Source organism: Gigantopelta aegis, chromosome 4 (genome assembly GCF_016097555.1).
Source record: "Gigantopelta aegis isolate Gae_Host chromosome 4, Gae_host_genome, whole genome shotgun sequence".
NCBI lineage: Eukaryota > Metazoa > Mollusca > Gastropoda > Neomphalida > Peltospiridae > Gigantopelta > Gigantopelta aegis.
In genome coordinates, this window is record NC_054702.1 from 14,771,390 (window position 1) to 14,787,637 (window position 16,248).

The window sequence follows — 16,248 nt, forward strand, 5'->3', positions numbered from 1 at the left end:
TTTAATCAACAACTACATCAGGGCCTTATCCTGATCAAACTCCTAGGTGTGTGTGGGGGGGGGGGGGGGGGGGGGGGGGCGCACTACTTTTTATAAACAAATGAAACTATACAAATTAAATCCTGAGATGTGTATGCTATTTTCTGGAGTAAAAAAACAAACTATAAGTGAAGTCAGGTCATTGTTGTTTTAGAGGCTACCTCAGCACATTGTTTAATCAACAACTACATCAGGGCCTTATCCTGATCAAACTCCTAGGTGTGTGTGTGTGGGGGGGGGGGGGGGGGGCACTACTACTTTTTATAAACAAATGAAACACTATACAAATTAAATCCTGAGATGTGTATGCTATTTTCTGGAGTAAAAAAACAAACTATAAGTGAGGTTCTTAAGGGGGGGGGGGGGCAACCCCCCCCCCCCCCAGTGTATGGCCCTGCTACATATATTAGTATTAGGTGAAGTAATTGTGAAATGTACTTTACAAACCCTGATAAGGTCCAAGAACACCCATACATTGCATAGTAGCAACAGTGATGGTTTTTATATATTTATACATGTATTTATATAAATATGTGTGTGTGCCTCCACTTCTTCACACCTTCCTACGCCCATGTGAATCATAAATAGTGGTAGGGTCTTTTAAAATTTTAAATTGCGTTTAGGTAATGTACCATTTTGTAAATTATTATTCATTTTTGTTGTTGATATATTCACACCTATGAATTCATATAAAATGTTATGTACAGTGCATATTGTACTAACATTTTTTATGAATTTATAGGTACTTTCATTTTTTTTTTCATGGTTTTTTTTTTTTTTCACCTAGTGTCTGCTCATTTTTCTTTGTAGAGTCGGGAGGGGGGGGGAGTAGCCTAGGCCTTAACAAACTGAACTCCATTGAACATGGTTCAGTCAGATTTGTAATAAAATGATTACTGACACGGTGTGTTCTTTGTTTATTTAGCTCATTTAATACCATATTTGTAACTTAAACTTTCCATCCTGAATATTTCTGTGTGCAAATGCTGAATTTAATGTTTTGTTTATTATTTCAAGGGTTTTAAAAACACTTCTTTTGATACAGAATTGGAGATGATATCACAGTGATGTTTCCACATAAATAAATATTTTTAAAATCTGGTTATCACTAGAGAATGTGCCTCCCCTACACCTACTCCAGATTTCATCCCTACTGGGCCTAATAATTGAAAATCGGGTGGTGTCGTTTAAATGGAGTTCAGTAATAAAAAGTATATACTTTAGTTTGCATGCATAATATGCTTACACATTTTAATCAAAGACAAAGGGACAAAACAAAGCTATCATATACGAACAAAGTACACATTATTTTAGAAATAACCAGTACCAGCATCCCTGTTCAAATAAAATGTCCGTCTTGCTCTCGAACGGCAGAGTACTCTGGCTACAGAAGCATGTAAGGATCTAGGACATTGGCGTCGGAAAATACCGGCAACTGGAGAGGCCAGTTGTTTAATGAAATGGGACACGCGGACATTTTAAAAATAAAACAATTCTAATGTTTATAGTCAACTCTAGTCAATTTCTATAAATGGAGAACTGGGGCGTAGCCAGAGAGGAAAAAACGCCGAGGCAAACCCAGACCTGTAAAATAAATATCAGTGTCATGGTGAAAAATAAAATAAATCTGGGGAAATTCTGCCTCATGCTGGCTACCCATTGGAGAATTGTCTGAGTTAAACAATTATATAAACATACATTCAAATCCATGATATCTATTTAGATCACCTTTCAACTGATGCGCAGTTGGTGTAGGATTGATTCCTGTCAGTGGGTCCATCGAGCTATTTCTCGTTCCAGCCAGTGCACCACGACTGGCATATCAAAGGCCATGGTATATGCTATCTTGTATGTAGGATTGAGCATATAAAAGATCCCTTGTTACTAATGAAAACATTTAACATGTAGTGGATTTTGACTGTCAGAATGACCAAATGTTTGACTTCCAATAGCCGATGATTAATAAATCAATGTTCTAAGTTTAGTGGTGACAGGTGTCGTTAAACAAAACAAACTTTACAAAGTTTAACTTTTTCAAGGGGGTCCTTCCCGATGTCTATGTAGGAGGCGGAGGAGGGGGTGGGATGGAGAGTATACTTGGTAATGTTGAGAAACGTCTTATACAAAAGGCCGAAAGGCAAAATTAATTTCTTTATCAATAATATAACTGGACAAAGCACATTAAAACACCGCCTAAATCCACACGTTTGTGTTTTATTGTGACTTACGAAAATTGCCGAATTATTCCGAAAGTTCTTAACAACATTCCAAGGGAGAGTACTCTAGTATATAGTAGTTTAGAAGGGTTCGTTTTGTTTTTATCTTTGAGTACAAACTTTACTGTACGAATTCAACGTCATAATTCCATTTTCTGTTTTGGGGGGTATAATTTAAGACGCCTTGATATTTATATAGTGGGTACTGATACATGTAACATGTAAGTATATTCACCATTAAAGGTGTATTATCATATTTAAAAGTCAGTGAGTCGTGAGTGACTAGTTCATAAAAATAAACTCGAATGTAAATGCACATTGATGTGCATTTACATTCGAGTTTATTTTTATGAACTAGTGAGTGACGTGCCATATAATAAAAAATGATATATGATATAGCCTATCTAATATATGATATTTTGTTTTACAATCAATGTTGAATCATTACAATGGGATTGGATTTAATTTGCGTTACATTTATAATCAAATCAAAAAGCCTTTCTGTAACTAGGGCCATCGTGTAATTCACTAGCAAGGCATCATTAAAAAGGTATGCATGATAAAAATTTTTTTATACCATATTCAAAAGTTGGGTGCTAAACATTTGGTAATCTGACACATAGGTCATCAGAGGAAATCTACATTTTACCATTATTAGCAAGGGAATCTTATATGCACTTTCCATAGACAGGACATCACATACCGCAACCTTTGAAGTTTGATATACCATGTGTGTGTCACTAGTGGGAAGGGGGGGGAAAAAACCCAATGAGTCTGATGAGAAGGTTTGATCCTTTGACTTAGCACTTCAGGCTCGAAGCACTGTACCGACTGAGCTAAATCCGGCCCAGAAACACTGTGAATGCTTATTAAAAAAAGATGAAAGCATGACTTTATAACTTAGGGTTTTATCAGCTATGTTTCTAGACTACAATAATCCACCATTCCCCAATGGCTATGCCTTTTTGTATTCCCAATTTTGGAGTAAATATTTCCCAATCTGAATGTAAATAATTCCCATTTTTATTATTATATAAAGATATTTTGTAAATGATACCTCACACTTGACAAACACATATCTCTCCTGTAACATTTCATAAAAATGTATATTATATATGTTTTTGAAATTTAACTTAAAATTCCCAATCTTTTAGTAAGTAATTTTAATATTTGCATAATAATAATAAATGTACATTAAACATGTTCACAAAATCGTCCTTGGACTGTATTGTATAATTGTTAAAATGATAATGCATTAATGGCCATGTTGTTTATATATTTGTCACAGCCTGGAGATGTCTCCCATTCCGGATACTGAATCAGAGAGTGACGACAACAAGCCGACTGAATGTGAAGATTTAAGTTCTCCTGACCTGATCATTCCACCTGACCCAGAGAGTCCGGAAGATGATGATGATGATGATGAGAACAGTGCTTACCTGGGTTATCTCCCCCTGTCACAAGATCCACCGGACAATAACTTAGCCGACTCTGAAGAAAATGGCCACAGCGATGATGATGATAACATCGTCTCTAGTGTATCGGGTGAACAGTCGGAGGCAGCAGCCACTGGTATTTCTCACAGCAGTTTGTATCCTGGTTTTCCGAAGGACGGTGTTCCATCATGCCTGCAGGTGAGTGGGTTTTAGAGGCTCTGCTGTGTGTTAGTCAAGCATTGCTTGCTTGAGCCATTAGACCAGTTAACTAAAAATTTTCAATTTTCATTATTGAATACATTTTCAGGATCAATACTTACAATTTCAATGATCATTTACAATTTTTGTGATGGAGTACTATTTTCATGTTCAAGTAGAATAAGGAGTATATTACAAAGTTACTTCCCTTCTAGTTGGATTGTCCTTAGTGCACTAATAATACATATTAAAGGAGATGAAATGCTATTGTTTTACATGTTTGCTTCTTACCATTCCAGTTAAAATTTAAAATTATAGGCTGTCCCACAGGGAATGCCTTTTTTCGTGCTATAAAATTTCCTACGAGTTATTTATTTCTGAGCAGATTGTTTTCTAAATTGTGCACAAAAATTGTATTTTTAAAATTTATTTCCAAAACCTATTTTCCATAGACAAGACAGCACATACCATTCATTGATATGGTAGTAGAGCAATGCATGGGATGGAGAATAGCCCAGTGAGGGGAAAAGTTGGTCCTTTAAAGTACTGCATCTCAAGCAAGCATTATACCCGCTTCTGGGATTTTATAAATCCTAAATGCCAAAAATATATAATACTCATTATTTTGTACTGTAAGTATTGTCAAAGATTGTTTTTAATATTTGGATAAATTATTGTAAATTCTTAACTTAATGCGATCATAATATTAATGCGAAAAATGCGAGCTGCTGTTATTCGTATTAATAAATTGACACGTTTATTTCTAACTTACCTCTGTATCACAGGTTATTAAAATATTAGTATACAAATGAAGGAAATGTTTTATTTAACGACACACTCAACACATTTCATTTACGGTTATATGGCGTCGGACATATGGTTAAAGACCACAAAGATACTGAGGGAGGAAATCCGCTGTCGCCACTTCATGGGCTACTCTTTTCGATTAGCAGCAAGGGATCTTTTATATGCACCTTCCCATATACAGGATAGCACCTACCACAGCCTTTGATGTACCAGTCGTGATGCACTGGATGGAGCGAGAAATATCCCAATGGGCCCACTGACGGGGATCGATCCCAAAAGATAGCTTTACCACTGGGCTACAAAAACACAAATGAGGGTATATAATAAAGTCTTAATTAAATTAAATCGGTAGTCCAGCTAGCGGTCAGCCACTTGTGTCATGTAGGGTTGCAGCGCTGTGAGCCACTGTTAGTCCTTCATGTTTGAAAATAGTAGGTGAGTAATAAATCACTCATAAACTCCAGGCAAGAGGTTAGTGTAGCAAGAAATATATTGAGTGTAAGATGCACATTGACAAAAAGATGTTTTGAATAGCATAAACATAAATGTAAATGATCCAAACTTACAGTAACAACAGTAACTTAAGGATGTATTAAACATTGAGGCGGGCTGGGGTCAAGAAACCAGCACCTTTCTACTGATTTTAGGTGATGGAGTTTGCAAGTTGATTTCAATGAAGATGTTTCGATATCAGATTTAACTAAAAGGTACACAGCTATGTATCAATACAAAAGTAATGTTTCAAGAGAGGCCATTCACATTAATTTCATGTCACATTTTAGTCAGACTACTGTCACTCGCATTAATTTTGGGACACATTAATTTCATGATCTACAGTAAGTTATGTTTTCATTATGGAATAGGTTCCTGATCTGCCAAAACCAGAGAAGAAATGCATTCTGTGGAACCAGACAAGGCATGAAAGTGACATCCAAATGGGACAAGGTTAGATCACGTGCAGTAGATACATGTATGGTCAGATAGAAAAATATATTGTTAATAAATCTATAAAGTTAAATATTTACCTGTTAAGACATAAGTAACTGTATTTCTTAGATTAATTATCTAATATGCTCGAAGTCCAGTTCTAGTTCAGTCAACCAGTAGAAAGGTGCCGGAAAAAATGCCAAGAATACATTCCCTAGACGGTAAAGCGTCCTGTTCATTGGTTAATTGCTTTTGTCATGTAGGAGGTAGACGGCTGTTGCTACCTGTCCATTACGTCATTCCATAATTAAAGATAGTATGTGATGTCATGTGATATGTAACACTGTGATATGTGTTCCTTCTAGTGATGTAATAAATTACATGAGCTGTGAGCAGGGTCGTGACATAACTGTACCAAAATAACATGCAGTGAATTTTATAATGATTATACTAACTATATTTAAGTAGGATTGAACTAGAAACGCTTTCTGCCACGAGTCCTTTTTTTTCTCTTTTTTTTCCCCCACCCGACACTCATTCAAAGATTGATTTTCTTGACTCGTGTCAGAAAAAAAACATCTACATAGAGTTTGACAAATCTGATAGCCCAACGCTCGAGGCTAGTGCTTTTTAACACATGGTTAGTGACAAATGCAAAATTAGTAGCCTGATGGGCTGGTGGCTTTGAAAAAAACACCCAAAAACAAAAACAAAACCACCTCTAGCTCACGATAATTTTTTTCTCCACTGATTGTTTGATAAATGTTATTCTGACATTGGTCATCGCTTAATAATTAAATTTCTGTTTCATGCATTACAATACAACATCATCCCATTGGTCCAGACATAGCAACAGGAGTTTGTTCATTTCTCGATGAACGTAAAAATTATGTCGTCAGGGAACGTCATATCTGATGAGGTCTTTTTATATGGGCAAGTTGTCTTATTGAATGTTATTATTTATGGACCAAATATAATTCCAAATAAAGTATGAAGTTTTAGTGTTATTATTAGCAAGTATGATTCAAATTTAATTATAAGTATTGTCTGTTATTTCTTTTACATTCATCTGGGTATGAACAAACAAAATCATCAGCAAATATATGTGAGAATGGCTTCGCTGATTCACACAATTTGCAGATGATTGTTTTTGTTCATACCCTGATCAAAGTAAAAGAAATAACAGACAATCCTTAAATATCAATAAGTATATATTAATATTCAACTTGAAATAAATTTCTACAAAATGCAGCAACAAGGTCTCTACATCGTCAGTTAACACGATACTTGAGACTTGTCAGAAAAAATACAAAAACATCTACTGCCAGAAACTATTATTATAGCCCATCACAATTTACTACCTCATTAAAAATTATGTTTCAATAATTATTTTAAATCTAGATAATCTCAATCTTAAAAAAAAAACCTAAAGAAAAAAAAAGGAATTAATTTTTAAAATGTACCAGTACATAGAATATATATTTTTCTTTTCTTCAAAAGTTAGCCTAAACAAAACAGTGTATTTGAATAACTGTTATACTTTTACATTCCTGCAATACACTTATTCCCAGGTTTTTTTTGGTTTTTTGGTTTGTTGTATTTTGTTTTACAGAATTTTTTTTTTTGTTGAACAGTGCAATTGAATATTCCATATACTGAAACGTTTTAAAAAGAGGCCCATTTTATTTGTTTACTTTTACTCAAACTTTTTGCTGTCTTAGCAACATACTCTCTACACAGATAATTTCCACACTCATATATTTTAGAAATAAATATGTCCTCATTTGTTTATTTTTGAAAACAAAATAGTTTTTTGTTTCAGAAAAAGTAGCCAAGATAAAAGCAGCGATGGCTGGTTTTCAGTTACCAACAACCAACATTCCCGATTGGGCTAAGGAGATATCAGACGACGAGTGGAAAGAAAAACTTGTGTCTAAAATCAGTGTAGACAGTTTGAACAATACTCTGGATACAAATTCTAGTTCAACAGACAGTCATGGTGCAGGCACTTCACAGAGCTCTAAAAACAGCTGAAACAGTGTGTACAGCGATGTGAAGATTTTAAAACTGTTTATTTGTACTGATGGAGAAATGATAGGCCAATATAATATCTGAAAGTTATATTACGCTGGCTAAATGTCTGTTGTCTTTAGCCTATGATGTAAAATATTGATTATTGTAAGGTAAAACAAATGCAGTTTTAATAATGCAAACGGTATTATGTCACAATGAAAACCAATGACAAAAGTTAGTTTTAGCAAGCACATTGATTTATTAATCATCAGCTGTTTGGTTTAGCAAGCACATCGATTTATTAATCATCGGCTGTTGGATGTCAAACATTTAGCAAATTTGAGGTATAGTCTTAGAGAAGAAACCTGCTACATTATTCCACTTTTATACAAGGGATCTTATGTATGCACCATCCCACAGACAGAATAGCATATACCAGTCATGGTGCACTGGCTGGAACTAGAAATGGGCCCTATATTTTCTTTCTTTTTTGTAACAAAGTGAGTAGTTAACATGAATCAACGACATATAACACTAAAGAATAACAAACAAGTTATCAAACTTCTGTCCTGTGTGAGATAATTTTCACTTGTCACAAGCTTTAGCAATTGACAAATGAAAATCATTTCATCATGGACACATGGTAACATAGTAATTTAATAACCGGTAGTTTGTTATTCTATTTATTAAAATCAGCTATTCCTCCTAAAAAAACACCCATGTTAATACGTGTATAGAAACTATGTAACAAACCACTTCGCCGTTTTGAGTATTGCAATGACTTTGTATTTTATTAATGTTCACAGATATTATTTAAAAAACCAAAGTTCTATTTATTCTGTTCAAAAATGTGCATTGAATTGTACAATGAAGTTATTATGAATCTGACACCCTGGGGACCAAGTAAGAACTCTGGTTTTAAGAAATATCCAGTTTAGAAAGGTTCTGTTGTCTACATTTAAAATGAATGAATGTTTAACAACTATTACACTTCAGCACAATATGTAATATTTAAAAAGGAACGGTTAAAAGCATAGTCAAATTAACCCTGGATTAGTCTTATTAACTTTTTAATTATTCTTGCACAAATACAAAATAAAATTCTGGTTTACTGAGGGTCCTGTTTAGGGGGTTTCACTGTATTAAAATATTTTATTACAACTTTCATAAATTATGATCACCCCCCCCCCCCCCCTCCCCGTTATAATGTCCACTGGAGTAATATTTAATATATATACATAACAGAAAACTAGCAAGTGAGAGCAAGGGAAATATGAAATGAATAACTATCGAAGCAAGACATCTTTTATATGCACTTACCCACAGACAGACCACACAGCCTTTTAATATACTAAACATGGATCACTGGTTGGGATGTGAAAAAAAGCATTCAGAGAATGGGTCAACAGAGGGGGTTCAATCCTTCAAATCAAGCTTCTCAAGCGAATGATCAGAGTTTTCAATAAGCAACATTGTGTTTGGTTCAGGTGTAACTTTTAAACATAGTCTCACCAAAATTCGATACATCATACATTAAAAAAATTGCACATGATCAATGTGGGATGTGCATTTGTGATTGTTTATGTACAATATATATTATACACATGTACTGTAAATCAAGAAATGTCAGTGAATTTATCGAAGTTTGTTTTGTTTAACGACACCACTAAAGCACATTGATTTATTAATCATCGGCTATTGGATGTCCAACATTTGGTCATTTTTGACATATAGTCTTAATCATACAAGATGCTAAATTTAAAACACACGTACAACACATTGTTCCAAAAATCGTTTGTGATCAACTGAAGGCACAACAATGGTTACATACTATTGATTAAACCCAAATACATAGCAAACAATAATAGTTAGCATGCACATTACTTCAATTTCCTACATTCAAGATGTCTGTAAGCTGTACGTCAAGATTCATCAGCTGAGGTTACAACTTTAACTTATTCTTTTTAAGTTTCCGATATGACGACTGCTAATGTTCTGTAGCTAATATGTCACTTATGGATTTCGCCAAATTGTAAGATTGCTAACATTTTAGGTCTTCTTTTTTGTTTTTGAGAGTGAGGAGAGTATATATATACATATAAAAATTATATGTGGTCTGCTTTCTTCTAAATAAATGTAAAAAAAACACACAAAAAACCTGTGTTCTAGCTTACATTTTAGTTTTATTCAGCATGGTTGTTTTATTTCTACTTGGATATTACTTGTATACAAAGTATTTTATCTTGTCAAATTTGGGGCAAGTGTACCAGCAACTTCATTTTAGTGGTCGAAATAAATTGTGAACAGTTGTCGAGATCCAGTATTATCCGTAGTAATGTGTTAAAATTCATGGTTCTAATTTACTACATCAAGGAGTTTTGAAACCTAGCATCGGATCTAAAACTTCATAAAATTTATATTTTATTCTGTTATTTTAAGTTGTCCCTCATTTATTTTAAAGTCTGTATTGAAAGAAAAAGACCTCAACTTGTTCACAACAGGATAGGGTAGGTTTAGTTCTTAATATGGGTTAAATGCCATTTTGAGGCAACCTTTGGGTGTGGAAAACAGAGAAAAACATGTTGCTGCCACAAAACAACTCTTTAGATGAAAGTGGCTTACAAAAAGAAAAGAAGTTACCGAAATTGGCCTTAGGGTCGTGGATGCTGAATCTTAAATGGCAAGCCCCATTTAGAATGTACACAAAGCAACATCAGCCAAATGCTCATCTCAAGTCTTTCATCTCTGATCTTATTATACAATGCTTTCACATGCACATTAGTACACAACTGTCTTTGACAGACGCACCAATCAAGACGGCACTGGCTAGAACAAGCTATTGATCCTATAACCTGTTACACCTCGAGTAATGACTATCAGTGGGCTATATCAAAATGCAAGTCACTTTCCAGTGTCATTATGTCTGGTTCCTGCCTTGCAAAAAGCTACTCTGGACATCAAGCAGAGCCGAAGTTTATGCATGATCCATGTATGAAGACTGAACAACATCTCAGTTTTCAGCTTTCTTCGAAAAACTAAAATGTGAACACCATTAATATTACTCCTGCCATACTGTCCGATGTACAGTGAGTGTGTGCAACAAAAAAACAACTAAACATGTAATTTTCTTCCTTTATGCAATGTCTCTTTATTATTGTGGTTCTGCATTACTGTCGTCCTCTATCACATGATACAGGTATTTGTGAACTCTTAATGAAATCTCTGATGGCCAGAGTTACATGGACAGCAACAACATGTAAGTGGTACAGACTAGGTCACAGTCAAACAGAGGAGATAACAATCATAGTATTCCATACGGTCTTTGGTATTCAGACCAAAATAAAATACAGTATGTGCTTCCAGTTGTAATGCTAAATCGTATCATCAAGCCTTAAAATATGATGAAAATTTTATTTATAATGACTTGCAGAAATGATTACAGAGTTGTGTAGTAAAATCCATGTTGTATATATTAAAACAAAATCACGCATTATTTTAATGATGTATCAGAAATGAAAATGATTTGATTATACATGCCTCACCAAAAGCTTGTACAAAACAATATATAACCGAAATAAATCTATGTAAACATAAACCAGCCATCAATGGATATTTTAACATGGCTGCTAAATACAGATAATTTGTTCCATATGTCAGAGGTGATTAGTCTCAGCTGCTAAACAAAAATGGAAGATTTAATTACTACTAGTAAAGTATCATCCATACCTTCATTTGCCTAACAATATACTACTTGTAAAGTATTTTCAATTCCTTGATTTGGCTAACATTTTGACGCTACTGCTATGAAATAACTTTGCCACTTGTACGAAATAACTTCCGTATTCCTCCTATCTGTACCATTATCAAGTTGGATGCTTGATCGGGTGTGATGATGGTATTGATATTTTTTACTTACTAATAATCACCACTTCTTGAATATATTTACAGCAACAAGAGTTCAAAATAAAATACTAGTCTGAAGTGGATTAATTCAAGATGATACTTTGAATAATTAGTTAACGGTCTCCAATTAAAATATTTAAGAAATCTCTCAACAGAACCCTGTACGACAATACAATCATCATTTTATGCCATATCAGACCACAACAAACTTGCAAATAATGGAAGACCATTGGAGAGATTAGTGCATTTCTTTCAATGAGAATGGTTTCAAATGTGTTATATACAAACCCATCACACGCAATTATCATAATACTTTACAGCACAACAATAGTAACTGCTGGGGTTGGGGTTTGTATCATTGATGCTTTTAAACTGAACTTAAAAAAAACTTTAATCATTTCAAAACTGCATTGGTTGAAAATGGGAGGGATGCCATGGTTCTCCTGCTATTCTGGCTGTAACAGCCGTCTGTGTGTCCATTACTGTATGACTTGATCTAAGCACTAGCATGTGTTATTTCAATGTATTTCATTAGTGCCAACAATTTAAAAAATAAACTAACATCACAGCAGTTGCTAATCAGAGACATACAGTAGTAAACATTTTATCATGTCATCATTTCAGTGATTATTTATGCCATGTGATGCAATTGGGGAGGGGGGCAGTGTGCTCACATTTAATGTACTACCTTTGTTACGTAAACAGCACATGCATGAATGATACCCCCTCCTCATTTTCAAAATATTGGAGGAATCACATATAGTAATTTTTATTTTGGCCTTAACACTGATGATGATCATGTAAATATTACATAATTTCATCATTGATATGGAATAAATGTTCCCCTTTCACTATTGTATATTCGTATTAAAAAAATTCTTCATAACTTTTACCATAAGAATGTACTGTATTTTTAAAATATAGGCAGAATATGAATAAATAAAAGTAAAAATAAACATACATGTAAGTAAAAACAATGACGGACGTAAAAACTAATTCGTACTATCAACATCTGCATTGTTTTCATAAATTTCTAGTTTCCCTTATTGCTCCCAACAACACTGGTTTTATTTCTTGTATGCAAATAAAAACGAGTCCTTGTAGTTGAACTGTACAATAAATCAACAGATTTTATCTACAAATGACATAGTCGGGGTCACCATCACAGAATCGTAAGATTGTTCGCCCCAAGTTTTAACCATTAAAGTGACAGCGATCAGCCATGATAGTCACACGAGAAAAACCTCTTTGTCACGGCGTATTCACAACACTTTATAGACAGAAGACATTTTAATCATCAATTCGTTTTCCCCCGTCGGGCTTGCAGCGTCTTCAATAATTAAAAAACCCCACAAACCCAGATGCACATATGCACACACAAACACACACGCACATTCTGCAAAAGTGTCCTTTAGTCGAATTTAAAAAAGAAGAAAAGAGAACAAGGTTATCATCTGAAGTAATATACCACAGCTTATCACTGGAGCTTTGAGTAGAAAACATGAGCGTGAAAGTCAAAGGTAATATGCCTATGATAGAGGTTGTAGTCTTCACCAGTTGGGTTCTGCCACAGACGTGGGCAAAACAAAAACACTTTTTTTTAAAATTTACTACATCACTGGTCGTCATTTATTCTCGGATGAGGTCGGCAGGAATTTGTCTGGCCGAGGGTGCGAATCCAAAGCCTTGAATGTGTTTATGTCATGAGGTAACTCGGACTTCCGGCGTAGTAGTGGTTTATCCTTGGGTCGCTTCTTGGACAACTGCAATGACATATAAAGACTGAATTAATGAGTATATGAAGGAATGATTAACGACACTCCAGCATAAAAAAAATCTTGGCTATTGGGAGTCCAATACCAGTAAATGAATGATAAACATTAATCCGTGTATGGTGTCTTGGTGACTGTTCTTAACTGGCAATAGTGAAGCAATATTCATTTGAGAGTAACAAAAGAAAAACAAACATTTGTTTGGCTGTGTATATGCTAACCCAGAGTTGCCATTAAAGCAACTAGTATGTTCATATTATTAGTGTGCCACAATTTTAACAACACTTGTGCAACTGAGATGTATCTCTCTATATATTTTAATATTGTGCACATTTGTTTTACATCTAACACAGAATGCAAGATGTTCCTTTTTTTCCCCACCAGTATTGGACACCAATCAATGGATGGTTTTATTTGCATTTGTATAATAACCATGTGACAAAGATATTATTTTAAGTATGGAACATTTCAGGATTAAAAGAAATGATTGATTCTTCTTAAGTTTTGTTTTTAATTTAAACATTTTCATTGGGAGAGACTGAAGTTATTACATATTGTTTCACAAGTAACAATACAGCTATTACTAGGTATACAACAACAAAGGACACCACAAGAGCACAATGATTTAATAATCATCAGCTATTGGATGTCAAACATTTGGTAATTTTGACATATAGTCTTAGAGGAAACCCGCATTAGTAGCAAGGGATCTTTTATATGCACCATCCCACAGACTAATAAGCACATACCGTGCAGCCTTTGATATACTACCAGTAGTGCATGGGCTGGAATGAGAAATAGGCCAATAGGTACATTGATGGGGATCGATCCTAGACTGACTGTGCATCAATCGAGTGCTTATCACTGGGCTATGTTCCACCCTGACTTTTGAAGGTGTGTCAGTTTTAGCAGAGAAAAGAATCTCAATATGTGTTACTACTACTAATAGTAATACTATACAACTTTCAGATATACTATTAATGGTTGCTACTTGTTATCAATAAAATTACTTATTATAGTCAATAACTGCAAAATCATGCTAGTAGTCATGCAAGCAACAGTTATGTCATGTAGCTAGACATATTTCATGTTTTTGTTCGATTAAAATTAACACAGATGAAGTTGACCAAACTTTGAATGAAATGTATTAAAACTACTTACACAAAATTTGCCTGTGCTTTATAATGTTGGTACCTTAGCAAGAATGCATTATTAAAAACATATAAAAATCCTGAACCAGTGAAATTATTGGTTTCACAGTTTCAAAAGAAAAATGCTTTACTCCAATTACCATAATCAATATAAACAGTTGAGATATATTTTTATTTGATCAAGACCAATTAACCCCAGAAAGAAAATGATTTAAATGTGCCTAAATAATTTGGATAAAAACTACTGAAACTAAGAGATATGTTAACTATGAGTATAGCAGTAATACCGGTGGCTGCTGTAGTATACATGTTGACAGTTCTCAAACTATTTGAAATAAATGTATGTTTTTTGTGCAAAAACCTACAAATACAGAAAGTGCTTGTTTTATTAAAAGTAATGGAATGGTTAGTTCTTCAAACTTAGATAATTTTGTTTTTGTTTTAGAAAGTAAATAAAAGCAACTTGGATAAACATTTTTTTTAGAAAGTAAATAAAAGCAACTTGGATAAACATTTTTTTAGAAAGTAAATAAAAGCAAAGCTATTTCGTTTGTAAGGTGCATACTCCATTTGTACATTGTGTTTGCCATTCCACTGCTATGATTCAATAGAATGGTTTCACAGGTTTGTCAACAAGCATATACGATCAACTGGCACGTCAAATACACCTGGCACACTTGGTTTCAGAATGAGGACAGTTATATAAGACCTAGTCTACATGCTAACATAACAACAAAGGACTAATCGGAATAATGCAGTCTGACTTGTGACATTGTCAAGTGTTTTAACTTCTCTCAAATTTCACATTTAAATCAAGTAGTGTATTAATTTGAATTACAAGTATCAACTATGCTTATTATAACTGGCAATGTTTATTAGAAAACTATGCCTATTTTGACAAAGTGATAAACAGATGTTTTGTTTTGCTTGTTGTTTTAACACATCATACTGAAGTTAGTGAATACTCTAGAATAGAAAGGAATATTTGTTTAACAAAACCTCAGCACATTTTAACACAGACGACTTATAATTATAAGAATAAAATTTGATCATTTCTAACATTCACAGGCAAATAAAACAGATCTATTTTACCACTAGGTACAAGCAGTAATATGTTATGACTTTCATTCAATGCACAGTCTTTTATGAAATGTTAAAAAGTGATCATGTTCAGTTCTTAATTAAATTATATTTTTTTCATGACAATCTCAATTATTAAATGAATTTTACTTTTGGAATTTTTATTATAATTTTTTTAAAATGAAAAAACACATTAAAAATGCATCACGTTGTAAATGTTGAGTTGCGATCAACTAGTCACACCAACACCGAGCACTCTCACACTGCCAGTTTATGTAACAGCACACACACCACATGTGTAAGGTTTAGTAGAACAGCACAAGCAACTGTGCTTTTGTTAAACAATACTTGCAGATAATGTGAGCACGAAACCTGGGTTAATGCACTTTGACATACGATACATACCGTAAGACTTAGACGCACTCTCTTGTTTGTCCATCAGCCTACATCTATGGGTGGGTAGATGGAAAACAGGAATAATTCTAACTCACAATTTGATGCATTGTTAACAAGTCATGAAATTCATCATATGATGGTTTTATTATGGCAAAATATTAAAGAGTTTAAAGTTTAATCAATAAGGGTAAAACTAATCCAGCAAAAACTAAAACACTAAAAAAAAAAAATATCATTACATTTACTGGAAAATTACAGTAAAATGTTATGCATCTTGGTAGCTTATCAATATGAATAAAATAGTCAAAAC

The 16,248-nt window shown here is 33.8% G+C and overlaps 2 protein-coding genes across 4 annotated transcripts in view; one reads left to right on the top strand and one right to left on the bottom strand.

The window, feature by feature from the left end:
- Positions 1-2,340: 2,340 nt before the first annotated feature.
- LOC121372697 (male-enhanced antigen 1-like) lies at positions 2,341-9,793 on the top strand. Its single transcript, XM_041499166.1, has 4 exons — positions 2,341-2,476; positions 3,544-3,889; positions 5,560-5,641; positions 7,446-9,793. The coding sequence occupies exons 2-4, from the start codon at positions 3,551-3,553 to the stop codon at positions 7,655-7,657; spliced, it is 633 nt and encodes a 210-aa protein (XP_041355100.1). The 5' UTR covers positions 2,341-2,476; positions 3,544-3,550; the 3' UTR covers positions 7,658-9,793.
- A 963-nt stretch (positions 9,794-10,756) lies between these two features.
- The window catches only part of LOC121372696 (serine/threonine-protein phosphatase 2A 56 kDa regulatory subunit delta isoform-like), a 48,145-nt gene continuing 42,653 nt past the window's right edge, over positions 10,757-16,248 (bottom strand). For 2 of the 3 annotated variants that reach the window (XM_041499164.1, XM_041499163.1), the window contains one exon: positions 10,757-13,302. In XM_041499164.1, the coding sequence (XP_041355098.1) occupies positions 13,165-13,302 (138 nt within the window). In that variant the 3' untranslated portion in view covers positions 10,757-13,164. Of the gene's footprint in view, positions 13,303-15,947; positions 15,992-16,248 lie in introns of all 3 variants that reach the window. The other variant, XM_041499165.1, reaches the window with a different exon arrangement.